The 25,000-nt window shown below is 48.0% G+C and overlaps 1 protein-coding gene across 2 annotated transcripts in view; it reads right to left on the bottom strand.

Moving 5' to 3' along the window:
- The window catches only part of ctif (CBP80/20-dependent translation initiation factor), a 94,148-nt gene that overhangs the window by 15,118 nt on the left and 54,030 nt on the right, over nt 1-25,000 (bottom strand). Inside the window, exons 8-11 of one of the 2 annotated variants that reach the window (XM_061263549.1) lie at nt 22,934-23,002; nt 14,732-15,275; nt 12,537-12,836; nt 807-962 (exon numbers count right to left, since the gene is read on the bottom strand). In XM_061263549.1, the coding sequence (XP_061119533.1) occupies nt 807-962; nt 12,537-12,836; nt 14,732-15,275; nt 22,934-23,002 (1,069 nt within the window). The remainder of the gene's footprint in view (nt 1-806; nt 963-12,536; nt 12,837-14,731; nt 15,276-22,933; nt 23,003-25,000) is intronic. The other variant, XM_061263550.1, reaches the window with a different exon arrangement.

Genomic DNA, 25,000 nt, shown 5'->3' with positions numbered 1-25,000 from the left:
GCAACAACGTTCTTTTGAATTTGAGGGTTACGTCATCGGGGAGTGTTGTCGCGATAACCTGCTACCAGCCTTCGCTTTCACTGCACTTCACCATGCTTACTAGCGAACTAGCTGAGCTAACCATGCTACACGTACACAGAACTTCTGCCTCCCTTAGATGTAGACAAGATGCTGAAACAGGCGTACTCTGGGCACGCAGTACCTCTGAGGTAAACCAGGTTCCACACTGCCCTACACTGATGTAAGTGGGACACACACCTGCTGAGGACAGGCAGTGGCGGGGGTTACGGTGTGTGTTTACGTCACTCAGACGTGCCGTGTGGGGTGAACAGAAACGGTATGCTGCATATAGACCAGGGGTGCACCAGGCCGGTCTGCGTACTGGTTTTTGTCCCAACCAATTGCCTTGTTTTTAATTTGCCGACAGCTCTATAAATGACCCTGGTTCAAGCCTGGTTCAAGCCTGACTGTAATGAGCGAAGTAAAATCATTAGGATACACTTGCAGTGTGCAGCTGTAGCCCGGTACTCATATGCATGTCAGATAAGATATGATTGAGTCAATTAAATAGATCAGACCAGAAGTGGGGGCAGGCCTGTAGCGTAGTGGTTAAGGTGCATGACTGGGACACGCAACTTCGGTGGTTCCAATCCCGGTCTAGCCACAATAAGATCCGCACAGCCTTAATCCTGCATTAATGTAATAATGTAATAACGTAATGTAATGAAAATCCTGAGACGGATCAGCCCTGGTCGTGCGCCCCCGATAGAGACGTACCGTACGGGGGGTGCGTGCGGGACACTCACCTCCCTGAGACAGGTGTAGATGGGGCACACCAGCACCCTGAAGGGCTCCCCAGCGCTGCTCCGCATGATGCAGAAGACCTCGCACAGGAAGGTGATGAAGCCCAGCCAGTGCTCCACATCGGACTGCTGCAGGGCGTCTCTGCGCGTGAAGTCCTTCTGCAGGGGGGGGGGGAGGACGCACAGGGAGACGGACTTCAGCACCCACAATGCATTGCGTTACATTACGTGGCATTTAGCAGACGCTCTTATCCAGAGCGACGTACAAGAAAGTGCAAATCAAACCCAAGAACAAGTGTAAAGAGGACCTGAGAGGACAGTACAGTTCCGAGTCCTAGTGTAAACATACAGAAAATCAGAACCCTTTAAGAGTACAATCAACTTTCAAACTAGCATACCACAGTTGGCAGCTAGAATACAACAATACAACAGCCAGTAAAAACAACAATACCTATACAAGTAACGATATCTATACATAAGTGCCATTACAGTCTAAGGCTAATCATGGTGGTGAGTTGGGGAGGGAAAGGTGTAGCCTGAAGAGATGGGTCTTCAGTCTGCGCTTGAAGGAGGTCAGAGACTCTGCCGTTCTGACATCCACCGGGAGGTCATTCCACCACCGTGGGACCAGGACAGACAGCAGTCGTGAGTGAGAAGTGCAGGTGTGGCGAGGGGGAGGCGCCAGACGGCACGAAGTGGCAGAACAGAGGGGTCATGCGGACACACAGGGAGACGGACTTCAGTACCCACAATGCCCCGGGGCTCTCAAACCGACCTGCTCTCCAGAACCGCTACCATGAGCAGCAGCCACGAAAATAGCGAAAATACGATTCCGCTAAACTATCAAAACTGTCACAAGTCATTTATGTACCGTATACTATGCTACTGGTTATGTTTTGTTATCGTTTATGGGGCGGCCTGTAGCCTCGTGGCTGAGGTACATGGCTGGGAACCAGAAGGTCGGTGTTCCCGGTGTGGCTATGATAAGATCCGCACAGCTGTTGGGCCCTTAACCCTGCATTTCTCCAGTCTAAACAACTGTAAATCGCTTTGTATAAAAGCGTCTGCCAAATAACAAATTACTTTATTACTTTACGTAGGCCAACCGGGAATGACGAAACAAACGAGTGTGATCAGCGTCCGAAGCGGACATGTTGTGGACGCTGACAGGACGGCACGGCTAAGTTCCCGAAGTAGGGCTTGTGCCCCTGGCACGTGGCTCTGTGGCGAGGGAGCCCGCTGGAGCCCAAATGAACAGCTTCCTGTGCCCGAGTGGCACTCAGGGCCTCTGATGGTAAATGGTAAATGGTTGGCATTTATATAGCGCCTTAATCCAAAGCGCTGTACAATTGATGCTTCTCCATTCACCCATTCATACACACACTCACACACCGACGGCGATTGGCTGCCATGCAAGGCGCCGACCAGTTCGTCAGGAGCATTTGGGGGTTGGGCGTCTTGCTCAGGGCCACTTCGACACAGCCCGGGCGGGGGATCGAACCGGCAACCCTCCGACTGCCAGACGACTGCTCTTACTGCCTCAGCCATGTCACCCCTTCGCACTGACGGTCAGTGTGACAGCGCGCTGGAGCCAGAATGCGCTGGGGGCCGCTGGGGGCCCCTGACGGTCAGTGTGACAGCGCGCTGGAGCCAGAATGCGCTGGGGGCCGCTGGGGGCCCCTGACGGTCAGTGTGACAGCGCGCTGGGGGCCCCTGACGGTCAGTGTGGAAGCGCGCTGGGGGCCGCTGGGGGCCCCTGACGGTCAGTGTGACAGCGCGCTGGAGCCAGAATGCGCTGGGGGCCGCTGGGGGCCCCTGACGGTCAGTGTGGAAGCGCGCTGGGGGCCGCTGGGGGCCCCTGACGGTCAGTGTGGAAGCGCGCTGGGGGCCGCTGGGGGCCCCTGACGGTCAGTGTGAAAGTGCGCTGGGGGCCGCTAGGGGCCTCTGACGGTCAGTGTGAAAGTGCGCTGGCGGGATGACGTGGGAGCCTGGCCGGCAGTGCCAGGCCTCGCCGCGCGGGCACAGATGGCGGGAGGACTGGAGCCCGGGCGCAGGAAGCAGAGCAAACGCCCCCCACCCCCGCCCCGCGGAGGACAGCAGGAGGAGGGGCGGAGACCAGCCCAGACCGTCCGAGGAGGGGGGGGCGGAAACGGGCGACGGCTTCAGCACGATCCCTGGGCTACACACCTCTTCAAGCTCTCCCTGTCCCTCCCTGTCAACCTTACTTGTTGTCTTTCCGTGATTGACTTGTGTATCAGGATGTTTAGTTTGGCTAGGTAAGCAGTGTTTGGCTAGGTAAGGGGCTTGGTCATACATTTGCGTGTTGTGGTATTACGATTTCTTAAAAAAAGATCAAATCGGCCCTGGTCCTTATCTTTGTTGTGCAGGTAGCAGTTGAAATTGTACTTCCCTCTCGGGTCTTTCAGCGAACTTGTCCCTGGTTATGGGTCTGCACTTTGCACTTTGTTGTACATCGCTCTGGATAAGAGCGTCTGCCAAATGCCAATAATGTAATGTAATGTAATGGCTAAAGAATAAGCAGCTCAGGCTAAAACGATGCCAGTGCAGAAAGGCCTGGACAGTGCCAGAACCAAGCGGATTCCACTGGCATTGCGGTAGGAAGGGAACAGACTACACTCAGAAATAAAGTGACAGTAGAGGTATTCTTCAAGGATCGAATCTCCATGGGTACAAATGAGTATGTTTTCCCAGCCAAGAAAAAAAAGTACAAATTTGTTATACATTGCTGGCTAGAGCTACAATTTTATTCACCCAGCGACAAGCATTTCTTCATTTTTTTCTTTGTACCTTTATTTCTGAGAGTGTACACAAGGAAGTAATATATGAAAACAACAGATAAAACATCAACACTGGATTTCAGAGACGGGGAAGAGTAGCCACTGTTTTTTAACGCTTGCGCGAGGTCACGTTTGGACGTGACAGACAGGGAAACACAGACGGAGAGTGTGGCACGATTTAAATATTTGCTTTGGGAATGGAATGCATAAAAGGTGCCCACACTATGGAGGCACAGGTGACAATGAAATGCTAATAAATGCAGTTGAAATGCGGAGGGCCAGGTGTCTGAATTTCAAACAGCCTTCATCCTGACTTCCGGCGCATACATTTCAGGGCCTGAAAGGAGAAATAAGGTGCGGAGAGACGCACCCCAGTCGACAAGCCGAAAAAGTCTGAGGACATACAGCGTCCCACCGTGTTTCGTCACAAACGAAACAGGCGACGCAAGGTGCACGCCGACCCTTCCCTCGCTCAGGATGAGAACTGAGGTACGACGTGGATCTCCGTGTAAACAAACAACGTTCAGGTGTCAGACGACGAATCGCATTTCATGAAGAGGATCGTGATGCAGCTAGACTGCGTGGTCCACAACCCTCCGTAGCAGTGTTTCAGATGCTCCCAAAACCCAGGCTTACAGCTCACAGTGCCCGTGACCACTCCCGTGCAAGGCCACGGTGTTTAATGACTGTTGTGTGGACAGGATAGACAGGGTATTATTGATTCATACAGAGAAATGCACTGGAAACCTTAAAGCAAAGGTTTTAGAAGTCACTACCTGATGGACGTGGAGTCTCATGGGAGGAGAAGCTAATTAAACTACGCCACGCTGAGTGAATTAACTCCAGCATTACGTCAAACCAGCCCAGGTTCTGTTTGGCTACAGAGGAGCACCAGCGAGAAGTAGCTGCCATAATTTCCCGATTAGAGATCTCCCCCTGACATGATGGCCTTCTGCAATTACCAAATATTAAACACTGATGAGAAATAATCACTTCAGAACTGGCCTTATATACCATGCAAACGTTCCAGATTTTGTGATGAAAAGGATTACAATTCATTAAGTAATTAACAGTACGGGCGTGCTAAGTCAGATAAATATGGACTTGTGAGAATAGTAAGAACAATGTTGAGTTTTGCGTGATGCGTTATGTTCGCGTGGGGTATTGCTGCAGCGCAGGCCGTTAGCGGTGGGGACCTCCACCCTGGACATTAGAAACACATCCCGCAGACTGGAGAGGAAAAACTACCGCAGAAGAGCGACTGAAAACACTTCAAAACATGTTTTAAGGCCCCGGTACGCGGGTCCGTGAGGCTGAACGGAACTTCTGAGCGTTTCTCCGACGCTCCTCTCCACACGCCAGCTCCACACGATCAGAGAACATGCCCACCGGCAGGGGGGGGAGGAGGGGGAGGGAAACGGACTGAAACGGAGAGAAAGAGCGAGACAGAAGGGGCACATCCGCTCACAGAAAAACTACATTACAGAAACTGCTATAGTAAATTAGGGAGGTCCCTAGGGGCGACATGGCTCAGGCAGTAAGAGCAGTCGTCTGGCAGTCGGAGGGTTTGCCGGTTCGATCCCTCGCCCGGGCTGTGTCGAAGTGTCCCTGAGCAAGACGCCTAACCCCCAAATGCTCCTGACGAGCTGGTCGGGGCCTTGCATGGCTGCCAACCGCCGTCGGTGTGTGAGTGTGTGCATGAATGGGTGAATGGAGAAGCATTATTGTACATTGGATAAATGCGCTCTATAAATGCCAACCATTTACCATTTTGATGATGTTACATTTTCAGTTACATAACTTTATAAATGAATGTCCATGAAAAAGGACATGGACCTAGGCACTCAAAAGATTATGTTCCATACCTGCTGAGTGTACAATACATAATCAGTATAACACGCTTCTGGCACCGGTACTGACATTACGTAACGTGACAAATAATTCAGCGGGTGTTTCATGTTGGTTCTAGAGAATAAAAGTAGACTACTAGCACTTGCACATTTTACTGGGAAAGTGGTGGCTCTAAAAAGGGGAAAAAGAGGATGAGTAAAATAGGTGAAGTGTGAGATCACCGTACGAATGCAACACGCGTTGTCAACATTCAAAGAGCACTCCTGCCAATCGAGTCTCGTGATCGTCAAGCTGAGTTTGACCTGTGACGGTTGCCAAGGAAACGGCATACTACAGCTGAGATCTCAGACGCCAAACCGCACGACGCATTAAATTACAAAAGGGAACGCTATTCAAAACACAAAACTTATCTAAAAATAAGATGTGGCAAAAACAACAACAATGAATACATAAGTAACACCTGTAGATTGAATGCCAGATCATTAGCAATGTAAATGTTCCTTCTCTTTTAGGCGTCAGTAAGTCTAGAATACGAGAAAGCCCAATTACTGCTCTCGTTTCAAGTATCAGACATAGGTTATATCAATCCTTCAAGCAGCAGCAAAAATTGCGCAAAATGTAGTCTTACAAAGAACAGACAAACATCTGAACATATTTATCTCCACAGCTGTGGAGTCTAACTTCCACATTCCTGAAACTGAAATAACTCATTAAAGAACGTGTTCTGCCGGTGGTCTGGTGAAATGTATAGTTCAGAGAGCGCGACACAGGTCATGTGTGTGAGAGGAAACAAGTCCTGGGACGAGCTCATCAAGTCTCGGAGGTTTGGGGAGAAAAGCGAGAGGATGAAGCAGCAGCCGGCCTATTGACAACGAGCCCTGGTCGACTCACTCACAGTACGGGCACTTCGGGCAACCAGCAGGTTAAGAGGGTATCTTCATTTCGCTGAGTCACCCCAAAAGCCCTTGGGGTCAGGCCGGGACAGACACTCATTTCTGGATGAGAGGTTCCACACATTCTTCAGTGATGATGATGACGATGATGATGATGAAAAAAAATAAATAATAATATGCACGTCATTCATCAGGAGAGGTGACAGACACATCGTTGTGCGAAAGACGAACTGTAATTAAAATGTCCCCGCTTCCGGAACATTCCGCAGAACAGCGCCGTGGCTGGCGGTGGCGCGGGGGGGTGTGGGGGGGGGGGCGAGGCCCTGACACCGCGAGGCCGGCGGGAGCCAGACAGGGCGGGAAGCGCTGCCCGCCGCAGGGGGGGAGGAAGGCTTGAGTTACAACGTGACACCGCGGTGAGAAACAAGCCCCACACTCACTTCCTAAAACACACCGTCGTTGCTTCGCACATAGCCGTGAGACTGCAGCCGCTCAGACAGGCTGGCTGAGCACTGAGCGGAGGTCAAAGGTCAAGGGGGGGGGGGGCGATACAAGAGACAAACAGAGAGGGACAGTAGGAACAAAATAGCATGTCGTTGTTGTTGTCATCCCTATTTCTACAGAGGCAGTAATGCAGTGGTACTCGCACAGTGTCCATGTAGCTCGATACGTTTGTGGACAGTGACACATCTGTCTCCATATTATTGGCATGCCTTCTCTTGTTCAAGTCTAGCTTATGTTTTGTGTTCATGTCTCCTTTTTATTTATTTTAAAAAATATATATTTTCTTTACTTCATATTAGGGCTGTTTTGATCCAAAGCTGTTCTGTACCGCCTCATTTAACAGTAACAAATGTTCACTTTGGTGCAAATACATTATCAATGGCTCGCCATGTGCACGGTATGATTAAAGACTTAATGCTTCAAGGATAATTTAACAGGGAAGGTGAAACACACAGGGAGTATAACTAACAAACCGATGGAGGGGGGGGGGGGGGGGGCATGTGTAACCAATTTCAGTATCATTTACACATATTCCTGCCGAATATAAACACATTAGCTATGCTGTAATGCATTCCACGCGGCTAAATCATTCGGCTATCTCTTTTTCCATCAGCAATTAACCATCAAATACAACACTAACTTCAAACTTCAGCAGGAAGTTGCAATGGCAATGATTAAAGCACAAGAGATTACAATATGAAAGAAAGAGGGGGGGGGGGAAAGCCCCCAAAAGAGTTTTGCCAAGGTTCATGATTCAACGAATATCAGAAAATACTGAAGGCCCTGTTTGGAAGTCACTTCTGTAAAAGTATGTGTACGTCTCAGACCGCCAAATGCTTGTTCTGTCAGCACCATTCCACTTCCTGAGGAAGCATACTTTGAGAAGAAATGGGTCTCACTGTAACTATAAATCATTTGAAAGATACATTTAATGTTTCAACAAAGTGTAAAATGTTAAAAAGATGAGATTACTGTATGCAGCATTGTCCTATATTTCCAGTAAGGGCAAACAGAAAATGCTACATTTTGTTGGCCTTGGATCGGAACAGTTAACAATAACATTACGATGTCGTTGCTTTCCCCATGCAGAGACAATGGAGGGAGAATGATTGGATGTAAATGAAGGTAACCCGGAGCTCTGATTCAATCTGCACGGCGCAGGAGTCCGTTTGCAGCTGTGGCACTGGGGAATGCCTGCCTCTCATCCATACCCATTACGCTTGCCAATAAATCAATACAAGTCAAACGTATGTTTGGCAACACTAAACATGACTCCAGCATTCATAATGTTTTACTGGCTCTGAATAATGACCGTAGCCCTTGTCTAAAGCAGCTGGTTTAAAAAACAAACTGACAACTGCATTTTATGAAGAATAAAACCATTAGTACTGTTGGGTTTTGTATCGCATACAAAACCCTACAGTACATCAGAGGTCAAACTTTAATCTTAGTATCACCAGCAAAATGTAAACAGGTATCATGTAACGTAAACGTAAAACATGATATCTCATTATTAAGATGCATCACTGGGCTTGTGACTTTTGTGTAAATTGTATGTGCTTTATAGTAATAAGCATTAGAGAGTAAAATGGCTACCTGACTTAAAAACTGGAAACAGTGAAACATCTATAAACACTGCTAATATAAATACTGCTAATCATTGTTGCCTGGTGGAGAGAGTGGGGGTGGGGGGTGTTGAGAAAAGCAAAGCCAATTGATTCTGCCATTTAAGTCATAATATTTAGGGTTTTTTCTAGCCTTGCTGTGGCACTGTGTTTACAATCAAAGACGTCTTCACTCACAACCCTGACCGCTCACCTCCCTGTTAATATTTCAAATCCGTCTGATCATGTTTAACTTTATATCTCAGCTGCCGTCAGTGAGGAAAATTCCATGATTCCACTATTTACATTGATGGATTGTGCCGTTTCGGGTTGTGTATTTGCCGTTTCTGTGGTTGTTATTTGTCCACCTGTCCAGGGACTACACATGTAGCTGCTAGCGAACTCTGGCGCAATTACCTTTTAATTGTGCGATGTTCCCTGCAAAAATAAACAATAAAATAAAACATTTATTAATTGACTAATTTGAATGTTGGCTTGAGCAAGGTCCTTAACTCTGCGCTGCTCCAGGGGAGGATTGTCTCCTGCTTAGTCTAATCAACTGTACGTCGCTCTGGATAAGAGCGTCTGCCAAATGCCCTTAATGTAATGTAATGTAATGTAAATGGATACTTTAGCCATACTATGGTTAGGTTATAATATTTTCAAGGCAAAACCATGCCGTACTATGCCGTTAAATACAATAAGAAATGCCGTTCATCAAGCAGCACCAGAATACATGCAGCATCACCATGTGTTCACACAAATGCCTTAACTACCACGACAGGTTTCACCTCCATGACCTCACCGCCAGCAGTTGGAGTGTGGATCACCCAGCTATTTAAAACCAGCATGGGCATTGTTTGACCGGAGGTGAGCTGGTGTTTTTGTGTCCCATCCACCGGGCGATTAAACAAAAGATCAATTTTCACCGATTCTAATGGATTGTCCAAGAACTATTGAGGGATTTACTTTTGTATCCAGGGCCATTTATAAAGAAGTGAAAGTCATAAAACGTCATTGTTTCGGCTTGACCGGAACTACCTGCCAAACGTTGAATGATTATACAAAAATTATACATAGAGTAGCAGACTACGCTAATATAGCCTTGGGTAGCTAGCTGTGTTGCTCGTGATAAAGCTTTGAATGCACAAAGCAAGGTTTTCACTTGAGAAAAGTAGGTGAAAATTGAGGACTGTGTGGAACTTAAGTAACAAAAGTACAAAGCCAATATTATTAACAAATAGACAAATAGAGCCAGACCACTGAATAACCAACAGATGACACCCTAGATGACAAATATCGTCTGTTCAGAGTAATCAAAATGAGGCACAGAGACGTTACATACCAACAAAGGACCAGAGACGTCACAATATTTGCTGATGTGGAAAAAAATACAGCAAGTTCAGTGCCATATGCCCGAATGCCCTTGATCACAGGGGTCTCCAATTCATCTGCAACAGGTGACTAAACAAGTACCAAAGATGAACGAAACAAAAAAACCCTGGGGCGCTCCGATTCAACCCAAACTTAAATTCACCTCAAACATTTTATTAATGGTTGAATTCAAAGAATTTTGAAAAGCATTTCTTAAATTTTTTTTCCTTTCTGCTGTTCATGAGTTCAGATTGAGAACGCCTTGACAAATGTTCCGAGTTCTTAAAGGTGCGATAGGTACGATTTTTGTTACAAGACCATCCCTTCCTATCATTGAAGAAGGCACACTGACATGTTGACTCACCCGCTGCCTGTGTTTATTGTCCTCAAATTCGGGTTTCAAAATAACTGTTGACTCACCGACACTGTGTACCAAAACATTGTACCAGCTGTGATTCAAGCTCATTGGTAGAAAATTGGTTCTAATTGCCACAGCCAATGGCGTTTCAACGTCAGCACATTCATAGACAAGGGGGAGGGATGAACGGTGTTGTGGTTTGAGGGTGTTTGTTGCTGCAATTCCGCACTTGACCATTAGGAGTCCGAATTTACCTATTGTACCTTTAAGGGCACAAAGAATGGGAGCCGGTCTTGACTACCCTTTCTCTTCACAGACTGTTAGGGACACTGACCGAATCCAAGGGAATCACTTGATACGACAATCATCTTTGGTTTCATGATAGTATTGAATGGCCTCACGTAATTCAGGTAATTTGGTAATTCCTTACTCATGACATGAACCTGATACGAGATAACATTTCCAGGAGGTATTCTGAAAGCAATCAGCCCAGGCCTTCAGGACATGTTTATGGGGAGGCCCCGGACTAGAACCAAAATTGCCCCATTGATCTCCTTTCCCTCTCCCTCCTTATCGCTGCAATCAAGCCCGGAGACTTGCCCTACACTTACACTCACCTCGGATTCTCAGAAACCACGTTCAGACGTACACAAACCAGAAAACGCCGTTTGTAGTGGATCTGAAGAACCCATAAACAAATCACCTTATGGTTTTGGACCACATTTGGAGTCACACAATTACAAGCTACGGACTCCTCCTGATTGAACATGTTTATTTTGATGTTGGCTGCGTAGGCTTTAAAACAGTGAGGCCCCTGCTCGAGTCTGGAATTGATTCTAGGTTGGACATCCTGCCCCCTCCCAGAAGGAATGAGGATGCTGCCACATTTATTCTGCCAAGGTCTGTCTGGGTTCCGCACCTGTATCGACTCACACGTTTGATATTCAGTTTGTTATCGCTGCAGAAAACCGTGTAAAACCTGGCATCAGCCGCTTGCTTTTCCCCTGCCATCTCCCCAGAAACAAAAGAAGCCTGACCGTCAAGTTGTCTTGACCTGGGTCAAATGCGTAATCATTTTGGATTCAAATACTTTTCTGCGCTTGCCTGGTGCATTGCAACCTATGAAAAACCGTCAAAATGATAAATCCTTCCAGCTGGTCCTTTTGGTTGGTCCAGACAAGATTTACTTGAGCAGAGAATAGTATTTGAATCCGCAACAATGCCGTTCGGACCCCCTCCAGGCTTTTGGCCTCTCCGTGGCAAAGTGCAGGCAGCATATTCATTTAGATTGGCAAACACTGAATCATTATACAAAAATTATACATAAAGTAGCAGACCACGCTAATATAGCCTTGGGTAGCTAGCTGTGTTGCTAGTGATAAAGCTTTGAATACACTAAAACACACCTTTTCAAACTGTACCTTAGTCCTACGCCCTGATTTCCGCCCCCCCCGCCCCCCTTTTCCGATATCCCTATCCCTCTTGTAAACCCCCCCCCCCCTCCTTATGCACTTATGACTATGTTTAGAACAGCACTTCATGTGTATTTTACTAGTTGTGGATGCGATGCTTTAACTTGTGGAAGAACCTATGCACTTGTAAGTTGCTTTGGATTAAAAGCGTCTGCCAAATGACTAAAATGTAAATGTAAAGCAAAAAGTTTTCCCTAGAGATAAGTAGGCTGTTTGGAACTTGGCTATTTCAATTTGAGCAAACGGTTAAATAAACTGAATACAAACGGACAAAGCCAATATTATCAACAAATATAGCCAGACCACTGAATGACCAACAGATGACACCCTAGGTGACAAATATCTTCTGTTCAGAGTGATCAACATGGGTAGGAAAAGTAGGTTTAAAAATTGAGGACTGTGTGTTGCTTGGCTATTTCAATGTGAGAAAACGGCGGTTGACCCAGGGGCCATGACCCGGGGGCCCGTGACCCGGGGGCCTGTGACCCGGGGGCCCCGTGACCCGGGGGCCCGTGACCCGGGGGCCTGTGACCCAGGGGCCTGTGACCCAGGGGCCTGTGACCCAGGGGCCTGTGACCCAGGGGCCTGTGACCCGAGGGCCCGTGACCCGAGGGCCCGTGACCCGGGGGCCCCGTGACCCGGGGGCCCGTGACCCGGGGGCCTGTGACCCAGGGGCCTGTGACCCAGGGGCCTGTGACCCAGGGGCCTGTGACCCGAGGGCCCGTGACCCGGGGGCCCCGTGACCCGGGGGCCCGTGACCCGGGGGCCCGTGACCCGGGGGCCTGTGACCCAGGGGCCTGTGACCCGGGGGCCCGTGACCCGGGGGCCTGTGACCCAGGGGCCCGGGTCCCCCAGGGGCCCGGCGGACGTGGCCCTCACCTGGAGCATGTTGAGCAGCAGCGAGCGGAACTTGGTGCCCTCCACCATGAAGAGCGCCATCTTGTCGCAGAGCCGGGCGGCGGTGGCGGCGAAGCTGCGGTCGCTGACGGCCTTCTGGTACACGGTGTGCACGATGCGCGACAGCATCTCCTCCGAGTTGGTGGCGTTCTGCGCCTCCTCCATGAAGGTGGCGAGCTGGCCGTCCATCTCGCCGCTGTTGTTGCGCATGCTGTTGAGGATCTCCATCAGCTTGTCCATGCGGTGCCTCTGGGGGGCGGGCGCTGCCACGGGGACGTCGTCCTGCCGACCAACGGGGAGACGGCGTTCAGTTCACGCGCTTTTATCCGAAGCCACTTACAGCTGATTAGACATGATTAGACTGATTCGAACCGCCGACCTTGCGGGTCTCAGCCATTTACATTACATTACATTATTGGCATTTGGCAGACGCTCTTATCCAGAGCGACGTACAGTTGGTTAGACTAAGCAGGAGACAATCCTCCCCTCGAGCAATGCAGGGTTAAGGGCCTTGCTCAAGGGCCCCAACGGCTGTGCGGATCTTATTGTGGCTACACCGGGATTAGAACCACTGACCTTGTGTGTCCCAGTCCTTTACCTTAACCACTACGCTACAGACCGCTCCAAGCGGGGGACAGTCTCCCCCGGGAGCAATGTGCGGTTAAGGGCCTTGCTCAAGGGCCCAACGGCTGCGTGGATCTTATCATAGCTACACCAGGGCTTGAGCTCACGTACCTTAGCCACTAGGGCTACAGGCAGCCCCCCACCCCATATCCTGAGCAGGGTATAAGCTTGATTCTGATGTGTTAAACCTAGCAGGATTCATGCAAGCGTACTGTATGTTTCAAAACAGGTAAGGCTGCAATGTTAAAAAGGGAGGTGATTAATCCGCCTTTTTCCAGACACACACACACAATAATGGTTAACGAAAAAGCAAAGCGATAAAATTTCCCACATCGACGGAGGAAGACTTCACTGAAACCCACAGAGAGGCAAAGTAAATGTCCTTAGCGCACCATGCAGCGGAACTGAAGTTGAAAGAGCCAAAGCTACATAAGCAGACTATGAAACTCTCCTCGTGGCGTAAAAGATCGTCAACCTTAATTAATCATGCAGCTGGATGCCCTGTCGCCTATCTGGAAAGGAGAGCGCTGGTTTTAACGATCAGCACATTTTGTCAGTGGGAGTTTATAAATGGCCTTGTTATCTGGGCTGTGGAACAGCGTTTGTGAATAATGCAGGCTACGAATGAAAGACAACACAGTGAAGCGATAATGAGGCAGTCGGAGGAAGATGTCATTAGCGTTAAGCTGAGACCAGCAGCACAAAATCTAACACGCAGCACAAAAAAAAAAAAACATCAAAGATTGCGATTTCACTTACTTATTCTCATTGAAGATGTACTAACAGCAACTAAATGATAAAATGACTGATTATTTAAGCTGAATTAATAGAACACCTCCGTGAATCTGATACGACAACATTTAAGAATAAATCAGTAATCTGAGGGTGAGGCTGGTGTTTTATGATTTTCTTTAAGAGTGAGTCAGTTATCTAACAATGAGGTTGAAAAAGTATGATTTCTTTAAGACTAAGCCAGTTCTCTGAGAATGAGGCTTATGGAGAATGATTTTCTTGAACAGTAAGTCAGTTCTCTGAATGTGAGGTTGGTAAAGTATGATTTTCTTTAACAGTAAGTCAGTTATCTGAGTGTGAGGTTGATATAGTATGATTTTCTTGAACAGTAAGTCAGTTCTCTGAATGTGAGGTTGGTAAAGTATGATTTTCTTTAACAGTAAGTCAGTTATCTTAGTGTGAGGTTGATAGAGTAAGATTTTCTTTAACAGTAAGTCAGTTCTCTGAGCGTGAGGTTGATAGAGTATGATTTTCTTTAACAGTAAGTCAGTTCTCTGAGCTTGAGGTTGATTATAGTAAGACTTTCTTTATCGGTAAGTCAGTTATCTAAGCGTGAGGTTGATATAGTATGATTTTCTTTAAGAGTAAGTCAGTTATCTGAGCATGAGGTTGATAGAGTAAGATTTTCTTTAACAGTAAGTCAGTTATCTGAGCATGAGGTTGATAGAGTAAGATTTTCTTTAACAGTAAGTCAGTTATCTGAGCATGAGGTTGATAGAGTATGATTTTCTTTAAGAGTAAGTCAGTTATCTGAGCTTTACCTTCTCTTTTAGCCTCCTCCTCAGCCTCTCCTTGGACGACTGCAGCAGGCTGACTTTGGGGCCCTCGGCGACGCTGTCCCGGCGCTTGTCCTCCGCCGCGGGGCCGGGGCCGGGGCCCTCGCGGCGGGCCCCGTCGGCGTCGGCGGCGGGCTCCTCGGCCCTCACATTCTCAGTCTCTTTGGCGTTCCTGGGCGCGGCCCTGTCGCCCGCGGGCCCCGGGGGGGGCGGCCCCAGGGCCGCCGGGGGCTTCTGGCCGTGGTGCCAGCGGCGGTTTTGGCTGTAGCCGTGGTGCGTCTGGCCCTGCCGTCCCGACGGGAGCGGGCCCTGCCCCTGGAGCTGCCGGCCGTACTTGCCGTTGCCGGACGGGTGGTCCGAGTTCTGCTGCTGCTGCTGGGTCGGTGGATGTTGTTGCTGCTGCTGTTGTTGTTGTTGTTGCTGCTGCTGGGGTTGGGGTTGTGACTGTTGCTGCGAGGACTGCTGTTGCTGTTGCGGCTGCAGCGGAGGATTCTGGGACTTGGGCCCCCCGGGTAGTCGCTGCTGTCTCCTGTAATCAGAAGGAGCATCCGTTATCGCCACGGCGCCGGGCGATGCTTCGTTCCGGACACCGATGCTCCTCATACAGAACCGGCTACGACTGTCTCAAAAAAGGCACTCGCCTTCACACACTTCTTACGGCCCTTCTGGACCGCTGGCCCCATACGCTTAACGGTCAGAAATACTGCTTAGTGCATAACTACAAGAGCAAAATCAGCCTCCACGTGCATTAGTGAAAACAGCAGGACCCAAGTGAATGCGCAAGCTCTCTGCATGCGTTCTGGCTGTCAGAGGCAGCTGACGCACAAACAGGATTAACCAAATTTGCGTTGCGAGATTTCCTGTTATCGGCCTCGTCCTGGATACCAGCATCGGCTTAAGAGAGCAACGGGACTGGAGCTTTCCCCTGACATGACTCAACCATGACGCCTGGCACACGCACTGCATGCGCTGAGCAATACATTCGCTTGGTTAAGATGAAATTATTAAGAACACAGACCTAAACGACACGAAATATAACCATTTTGTTGTTGTATATAAGAGGGTCACATTTTAAAGAAGCGAGGGTCATGTTTAAAAACAAAAACATTTATGTAGTTTCCCGCAGTGCGGAGTTCACCGCCACCGCGCTAAAATGTTGACTGATTAAGGGACCTCTCTCGATAAATGTTTTCCACTTTTTTTGGGCGAGACGCGGCATCGACGAAAGAGAGTGGCACACATTTTTCCAACTTGATTAAAAAATATATTTCGATTACTTCTATTCGCTACAGAACATTCCAGAGATACATTCACAAACTAGATTTTCCGCTGCACTCGAGCTCAAGCTCTCCCACTGTGCGTGCCCCAAGCACAGCATGTTCAATACAGTGAAGCACTCTGACACTGACGTTTCAGAAGGGCCCTGTGCAGGCTCGATACATCAGCCCGGGTACAAGCTCTCATATGCTAAAATTAACCACAGGAGCTCTCCTCTGGAGAAGTAGAAAATACATTCCACAGGGTAAATTGAGCTCAAATTATAGGTTGATTTGGTCTTCTGGAGAAGTGTCCTGAGCAGACCTCTCCTGCCACACACACGTTCTGTGACGTGCACCTCTCTGCCTGTCAGTCGCATTTGCTTTCTGCAAACTACATTTGGGAGAACAACAGAGTTGGCACAGAGACAGCTGCACTGCAATTGCTGCGTCCACTATTTGTACAGAACACAAAGACTAGACCAGCGCTACTCAACTCCTCGTCCTGCGGGCCGCAGTGTCTGCAGGCATTCGCTCCGACCGTGCGCTACACCACCGGATCTCACTAATTATTTTACCTGCTTGGTTCAGATAATAAGCTAATTAGCGAAGTCAGGTGGTAGAGCGCACGATTGAAGCAAATGCCCGCAGACAGTGCGGTCCCCAGAACTAGAGGCTGACTACACTAAGGTAAGGGGAATTCAACAGGGTGACGGGTAAGAGTTTAGGATCATATCGGTTTCCCATACTCTCCTCGTCCATTTCAATGGGCTGCAATCCCCCAGGGCATTGAAAGAATAATTTTTATAACAGAAAAGGTACATGAGCCCACTGGTTTTGTGTTATCAGACAGAATTAGGATGGCGTGTCTGAGCAAGGCGTGCCAAGTCCGGCACATCCACTCCGCCGGTCTCCAACGCGCAAGCGTCTTCCCGGAGTCGAACGAAGTTAATGATCCACAAGCACGCAGAGGAGAATGTTTCCTCCGCACCAACTTCTCTCCGTGGAGCAGAGCGTGAACAAATCTAATCCCGTTGCATGTGCGTGGGTGTTGCTTTGTGTTGCACAATTTCATATCGAGCCAGCAATTGGATGAAAACCACATCCCACTGCAAGGCTGCCAAAAGGCAAGGGGCACATGACTCAAAACGTTTCCTCAGTGACCCTGCCAAGCACCTCAGCGGTAGACGTGCTGGGCTGCGGAGAATCCTCGGGCCAGAACTGTTCCAGTCTCTGATTCACGGAGCCGAAGGCCCGTTTCCACGACGACATCCTACCCCCTCAACTCAGGCAGGAGCAGGGGCGGAGCTCTGCGCGGGAGATGCCGGGCTGTTTTTAGTCCTGTGACGACGGCAGAGGACGTTGCCGCGCAGAAAGGACGTCGAGCTGCGGTGGACGCGGGCCCCAACACTGAAACCACGAGCACGCGAGGAGGCCCTCGCTGTGGTCGATAACGGCCTCCTTCCCCGGTCGAACGAGACGAAGATCTCGCGCGAGCAGATCCGGAGGAATCCCCCCCCCCCCTTCCTCGGGCCCTGCCCCGATCCACACCGAGGCAAATCGAGGGCCCGCGGTGACAGGCCCGAAGTGAGACGTCCCACCGGCGAGCCCTGACCGCGTCGTTCAGCAGCTTCACGAGCGTTAACCTGCTGAACTCCGGGCCATCTATCTCACCGAGAACATCTTTGGAGCAGATGCGCCCGGGCTCGCTCTAACCCCACGCGCTCCTGACAAGCCCCCATAATGCACCTCGACCGGGGCTATCCCGGTCGTGTCTCCCCCTCAACGGGGGCGGATATCTGAACGGCAGAAGGGATCAGCCCCGGGGGCAGATAAAGCACGAGGCCCGGACAAAAGAACGGCGAGGGAACAGGGTCAGGCACGACCGAGGCCGCAGCGCGGAGAGAGCGTATCGAGAGAAGAGGAGACCGGAGGAGGAGGCGGCCATCTTTGAACTCGAGTAACACTGTGCGGAGGACGAATAGCCCCGAGCACTGTCAACCTCTCTCTTCAACAGGAAGTCTTCTGTCACACTTTCAGTTCAAATTAAATCACTCAGAATTTAAAAAAAAGAAAATAAAATAAATTGGTTTCAGTCGAACGCACTTCAGCCTTTTTTAAGGGTGTATGCAATTCAATCGAGCCAAAACAACGACACTACTTTAGATCAAATTAACGTGGCCTTTTCCGACAATGTCCTACAATTGCAATATTATTAGGAAACTGTTGAAAGTATATCGCAACATTACAGAGCTTGCCAGTCCAAGGTAGTTAGACTGCATGCCTGTTTGAAAGCAATCCAAATATAACGAGCAACCCGTATTAATTGAAATTAAGGTGGCATTTATTACCAGGCAGTGACAGGCATAGTGATGCCCAAGTAGCAAACAATCACTGTGCTCAGTGGTACAGCACACAACTACACATTACAACCAACCACACTTTCTCCGGCAACATTTTCCCAATGATATTTTTAGCGCAAGCAACTATACAGCAGCTTTATAAGACATGGTTGAGACTCTCAAACTAAGTAAAGTAACTTTTCAACATTTCGCCACACTAGGGAGTTTATTATTATTATTATTTTATTTTTTTACCTTGTGCTTTCTGGGGGCTTAGGGCTGGTATCTCCGCTTTTTTTTTCTCTTCTCTTTAATCCCTTCAGTTACACTGTAAAGCGTCTTTTGTGACAGTCCTCTGTGCAAAGCCGTGCACAAATGAAAGTGAACTGAACAGATGTAACCTACAGCTGGATGTGTTTTTCATAGCATAAGAATATGTTCGAGCTCACGTCACTGCATAATTCGAGTCTTCGTGAGAGGATGACGCGGATACCGTCTCTACACCGACTCAGGATCGAGTGAGGAGCATATCTCAGGAGACGAGCACTTGTCGGGGGGTTTAATTTTGGCACTGCAGTCCCCCCTGCAGCACCACTGTGCTGACAGTGTACCTGATGTGTGTCCTTCCTGTCTCCCTCTCTCTGGGAGGACGGGGGGCAGCTCAGTGCCCCCTTCCCTGGAGAAGCCCCCCCCCCCCCCCGCAGCTCAACGCCCTCCACATGACTGCTGCAAATGGGCTCGGCGATTCCCCACAGGCGTCCGTGGGTCAGAGCGAGATAAGACGCAGGAGGAGGAACGGGGAGAGAGAGAGAGAGACTATCGCTCGCCACACGTTTTCTATTTTTGGAAATGTACGGAGAGCCGGGAGCGCTAATGATTTGGTCTGGCTGGCAGACGGGGCTGGCGCTGGCGGTGTGCGAGAGAGAGAGAGCTTGTGGAGGTGGAATGGCGTGATTCCACGGCTGGGATCAGTTAAGCAGCAACTTTTCTTACAAGTTAATTAAACACGACGGTGCTTCACTCATTAACCATGAGTGAGACATAAATTGGTAATTACCAGGCAAAAGATTTTTTCAAAGAAAACCAGCAACCAAATACAACACTCAGTCTCTCAACGTGAGCACAACAGACAACAAGATGGGTCTCTCGGGGGGAAAAAACTAAAAGGTGACCCCCAACAACTTTTTAAAGTTAATCATTACCTTCTGGTCAACAATAACTTCACAAATGTTCAACAAAGTCACGGGTTGGACCCCAAGAGGATCAGCAGTGCGTTGACATTTACAGGAGTACATTTACACCCACGCTCAAATCTTTGGACGTTTGTCTCAGGGACTTGCGGGGACTTTTCACACAGTCTTATCCAAAATGAGTATGAGCTCACTCCGCTTCAAGCCAGCGGAATAAAATCAAACTCATCTGTGCGAATGACACGCGACCAAGAAAGACACTCTGAGATGACTGCGTACGTCAAGTCTCTTAGAACTCGTCGACAGTAGTTTGTTTAAGCTAGTTTTCATGAAACAGAGAACATTAAGTGTTATTTTTTTTCATCTGGTGAAAAGCAAGGGAGAACATCTGCTGCGGAAGAAAACAAATACATGACGTTCTATTGTAGGAAAGAATCTAGAGATAACAGAAATTGCATATTGCAGCAGCGGCTACCTAAGCTAGATAGCTAGTGAAGGTCTGACTTCCTTGTCGTTTGGATTCCAATAAAACAAGATCTGCCTGGTCTTCATATCTCAAGTCTATCACTACAGTGTGTCCCTGTATCTCCCAGTGCTCGCCTACATTTTCCAGGTTATGAGCATTACATTACATTACATTACAAGGCATTTTGCAGACGCTCTTATCCAGAGCGACGTACAATGAAGTGCAGATCAAGCACAGGAGCAAGTGAGAAGAGGACCCAAGAGGACAGTACGGTTCCGAGTCCTAGCGTGACCATGCAGACACAATCGGAACCCTTGAAGAATACATCAACATCAATGAGCACCAGTACTCCCAGGAAAAAAGCTTATTGTAGCATCCCTGTTCTGTTGAAAAAAATACTCCCCAAACAAGTGTATTGGTGCAACACAACATTTAGTTCTGGAAAAGTCTTTGTTGGGCATACTGTCACATTTGCAGGAGTCAAGACAGAATAATACGATGGCATAAATGTCCAGACCACAGTTGCTCAAGGCTTACTCATCCGAAAATACATGCAGTCGACTGCCACCCGGGCCTCAAAGGCAGTGACAAGGTTATCAAAGGCCTCAATTATAACCCTATTTGCCATGAAGCAATTAGATATGAAAGAGTGGATCCAGGCTAATGGACGCTAAACGGCCTCAGCGTTGTGAGCTCAGGATCTGTCCATCCCTAACCAGCCGGGCAAAGTACAGACCACACCCTAAATGACAGAGCTGGGGAGTGCCTGTGTGAAAGTTTTACAACATTAACTCCTCTTAAATGGAGCATTCTAGACTATGGATTTATAATTTCCGAGTCAACGGAAAGAGTTGTGTCCCAACCATTTAAAACTGAGGATATGTTCTCACAGTTTTATTTTCGGGCCTCACCTTCCGTTTCACTGGGCCTAGAGAAACAGTAACTTTGCCTCATTGGAGATGCTTGTTGCATCATACTTGGGACGTTTCACAAATTTAATCATAAACAAAATGGTTTCTTGTTCACTCGATGCCAAAGATACCATGCCCTTAAACTGGAAAAATGGACCAAAGTGTACAAGTACATTGGGAATGTAATGTGTGATGTAATGGCTTCTCAGAAAACAAATATTTTAGCATGGGCTTCCTTCCCCTTGACACAGGTATGGTATAGGTATGGTACAGGTATGGTATAGGTATGGCACAGGCATGGTACAGGTATGGTATAGGTATGGTATAGGTATAGGTATGGTACAGGTATGGTATAGGTATGGTACAGGCATGGTACAGGCATGGTACAGGTATGGTATAGGTATGGTATAGGTATGGTACAGGTATGGTATAGGTATGGTACAGGTATGGTATAGGTATGGTATAGGTATGGTACAGGTATGGTATAGGTATGGTACAGGTATGGTATAGGTATGGTATAGGTATGGTACAGGTATGGTATAGGTATGGTATAGGTATAGGTATGGTACAGGTATGGTATAGGTATGGTACAGGCATGGTACAGGTATGGTACAGGTATGGTATAGGTATGGTATAGGTATGGTACAGGTATGGTATAGGTATGGTACAGGCATGGTATAGGTATGGTACAGGTATGGTATAGGTATGGTACAGGTATGGTACAGGCATGGTACAGGTATGGTATAGGTATGGTACAGGTATGGGACAGGCATGGTATAGGTATGGAACAGGCATGGTATAGGTATGGTACAGGTATGGTACAGGTATGGAACAGGCATGGTATAGGTATGGTACAGGTAGGGGGAGAACACAGGTGAGGAAAAGGGGGAAATGCTAGGTCTGAATTTTGGCCGTCAAATCCAAATCCAGCCCTGGATTGTCTTTTATCCCAGGTAATTAGCGCTATTGATTGGCCAGACACATCTGACTATCAGCTTATGGGACGGTGGGAAACCAACAGTTCTTGGCCCTCGAGAACTGTGAGTTGCTGATCCCTAGCTTGGAAAAAGGCTATTACTTTAAAAAGTGTAGAAAATGACAGACAGTATGACATATTTCTTCAAAAAAGGATATAATGGCAGAATGCTTTCCGCAGATTTTTGGCATGCTTATTCTTCTTTTGTAATGGCTTCTTTTTTCAAAGTATGACAGCCACGCTGGCAAATATATATGCAAACCAGCATGTGTGCAACATTGGACTCAGGCGATTACCTTCCATTTTTCACTGTGTCATATCAATTGATACCTTCTGGCTAGTTGACGCAGAACAGATCCAGTAATATGGTGTGTTGTTCCACGAAATAAAATGGTTGACAACACAAACAGGGTCTGACCTGCACCTGCAGAACCCAAACTCAGGATCCCCCTGTCTTTAATTTCATTGTCAGTGTCACCTCAGGTGGTCAGCTCAATTTTAATCTGAAAGTGTGAATTTTAGATCACGCCCACCGACCCCTTCTGAAGAACTGAAACCCACACCCGAAGGCCACCGGAGAAATGTGCAATGGCTGCAGACGCATCAGAGCAGGTAATGGAAAGGTCATTTTGTCAGATGGACACACAGCAGTGTCAAACACGTAATGTTTGGCATACAGAACACGTTAATGTTCGGTAGAGAAGTCTCCAGTGCAGGGGAGTCCAGTGGGGAGTTAACACTGCTGAGTTTTTTTTTGTCACACCCTGGTGTCAAACTCAGTGTGTGTACAGTAAGTCGCATCCCACAAAACGCCACCGGAGAGAAGTGACAGAAGTTTGACTAACCGTGGGGGTCAAACAGACAGCCCAAACCTTGCCTCATGGAGTGCCTAGTCCAATACATCACATTACAATACAAATAAGGCAGTTTAGCGACGGCATGTCTATGATCTGAACCAAGCAGGAAAACCCATATGGGGGAAAAAGCACAGTGGTTCACCCCCCCCCGCCCCCACGACCTCCCCGCTTTGCGGTGGGTTGACTGACCTGGTGACTTTCCGCTTCCCCTGGGCGGGCAGCACCACGGTTAACAGGTCCTGGGAGGGATGAGCGGGTCTAAAAGCACGAGAGCGCGCGGGTCTGAATGAGGGGGTGACAGGGAGAGGGACAGGACAGGACAGGACAGGACAGGACACAGGGCACGGGGGCAGGACAGGGGGCCAGCGCAGGAACAGGAGGGGGGGGGGGGGGTAACACAAAAAAAACAAACAAACAAACAGCTACAGGCTTCTACTGGAAGGCTACGACAGGCAGGTCGGAGTGGAATGAGGTGAGACCGTGGGTGTAACCATGGCGATGACAGCCCAGGGTTATATGACAGGCTTCCTGCCGGAGTTGGACATCCGATTGCTCCTCCCAGAGGAAACGCCGACGCAGAAGACGGTCGTTCAAAAGTTCCCAAAAATAAAAAGACTAATTCCTTGACGAGCTGACTTGGTTGAACATGCGTGATTGCATATTTGTACATTTCTTTCTCCTTAACAGTACTCGTGAAACTTTGGAAGCTGGAAGACTTCAGTTGGCTTTGCAACTTCAGTATAAGCAGTACAAGCAGTACACCAAACAGTACACGCGATTCAAGTCCTAATTTATCATCTGCTGTCGGTCAGAATACCTTGTGTTCCGGCGCTGGACTTTGGGGTTAGTATGTTCTGTCAAGGTGGAAGCACCCAAATCGTTTTCAGGTGCGGATTCTTTAAGCTCAAACTCCATTATGTTTTAACACGCAGACATCTGCTGATGGGTGGGGTATGCACCTCATGCAGGAAGCATTTGAGGTTACTATGGTGAGACTTGTGAAGGGAATTGTGAAGATCCGAAACAGATGATCCAAAGCCTAGGTGTGCATGTCACTTCGGGGCTCGTCCATACCATGACTAAGACATACTGGGTCCACATCCTGACGCAGAGTCATGACAAATCTGTATCTGTGTTCAGTTCCTCTCAAACTTGGCCCCATGCATTGAAGGGGCATCCATCCATCCATTCCATTATCTTAACCCGCTTATCCTGAACAGGGTCGCTGGGGGGCTGGAGCCCATCCCAGCATACATTGGGCGAAAGGCAGGTATACATCCTGGACAGGTCGCCATTAAATTAAAGTATGTTTCCATTTACCCAGAGTACAACATGTGTCATGGTTACTCACAAAAATCCACAAAGCTTAAATTGTGCATGGTTCATTGAGAAGTACTGCTGAAGTACGTCAACTGTGCACATCCAAGCAAAGTCTTGTGCAGGTGGACGAAAATTAAACTTGACTGATGGTGACATAGCCTTGGCGGAATGGGACCGTTTGCTGTGCTTTCAAGATAGGAACTTGTGAGCAACCTTTTTTATTAAACCACAGAACAACTTCAAAATTCATGGTTGAGGTATTAAGGGGTGCAATTTATGTCGTAGAACAAAACACGGAACTCACTTTGGCTTATGTTAAAAACAGACTTAATCAGCCCTATGGGGAAAAATCATTCAAAATCAGCAGGGGGAACCCAAAAATGCAAACGCACTTCCAGATTTTAGGACTGAAACACTCAGTCATATCATGCAAATGTCACATAACCACCGAGTTTCATACTAATCCACCAACACAGGACTTTGCTCAGATATACAGTTGTTGTGCGTTGGTAAAAGTAGTTCCATAGAAACCATGCACACATTAAGCGATGTGATTGTTTGTGAGTAACCTTGGCATTATATTTGGAAAGAGACATTGCCCTTGAGTGAAATTTTTGGTGCACTGAGCACCACAAAAATATGGGCCCCTTGAGGTCCATTTTATCGTCAAATTTATCGTAATGGATATATAGAACTTTGGGTAACATAAAAAACATACCTGAGTATTAAGCAATAATTATTTGACTTATAGTCTAACAGAAACCCATCCAGACTATACAGTCAGTATAGTGCTCACTGAGTACTGTATATATACTGTGTATAAAAAACATAAATATGTAAAAAAATATATCAATTATGATATTTCTTGTACAAAATAAAATATAACATGCATGTCTGATATGATGAGTGCATCCCAGTTGTTTTTTTCACCGGTGA

The sequence above is a fragment of the Conger conger genome, chromosome 12 (genome assembly GCF_963514075.1).
Source record: "Conger conger chromosome 12, fConCon1.1, whole genome shotgun sequence".
Lineage (NCBI taxonomy): Eukaryota > Metazoa > Chordata > Actinopteri > Anguilliformes > Congridae > Conger > Conger conger.
This window is presented reverse-complemented; position numbering and strand designations above follow the sequence as displayed.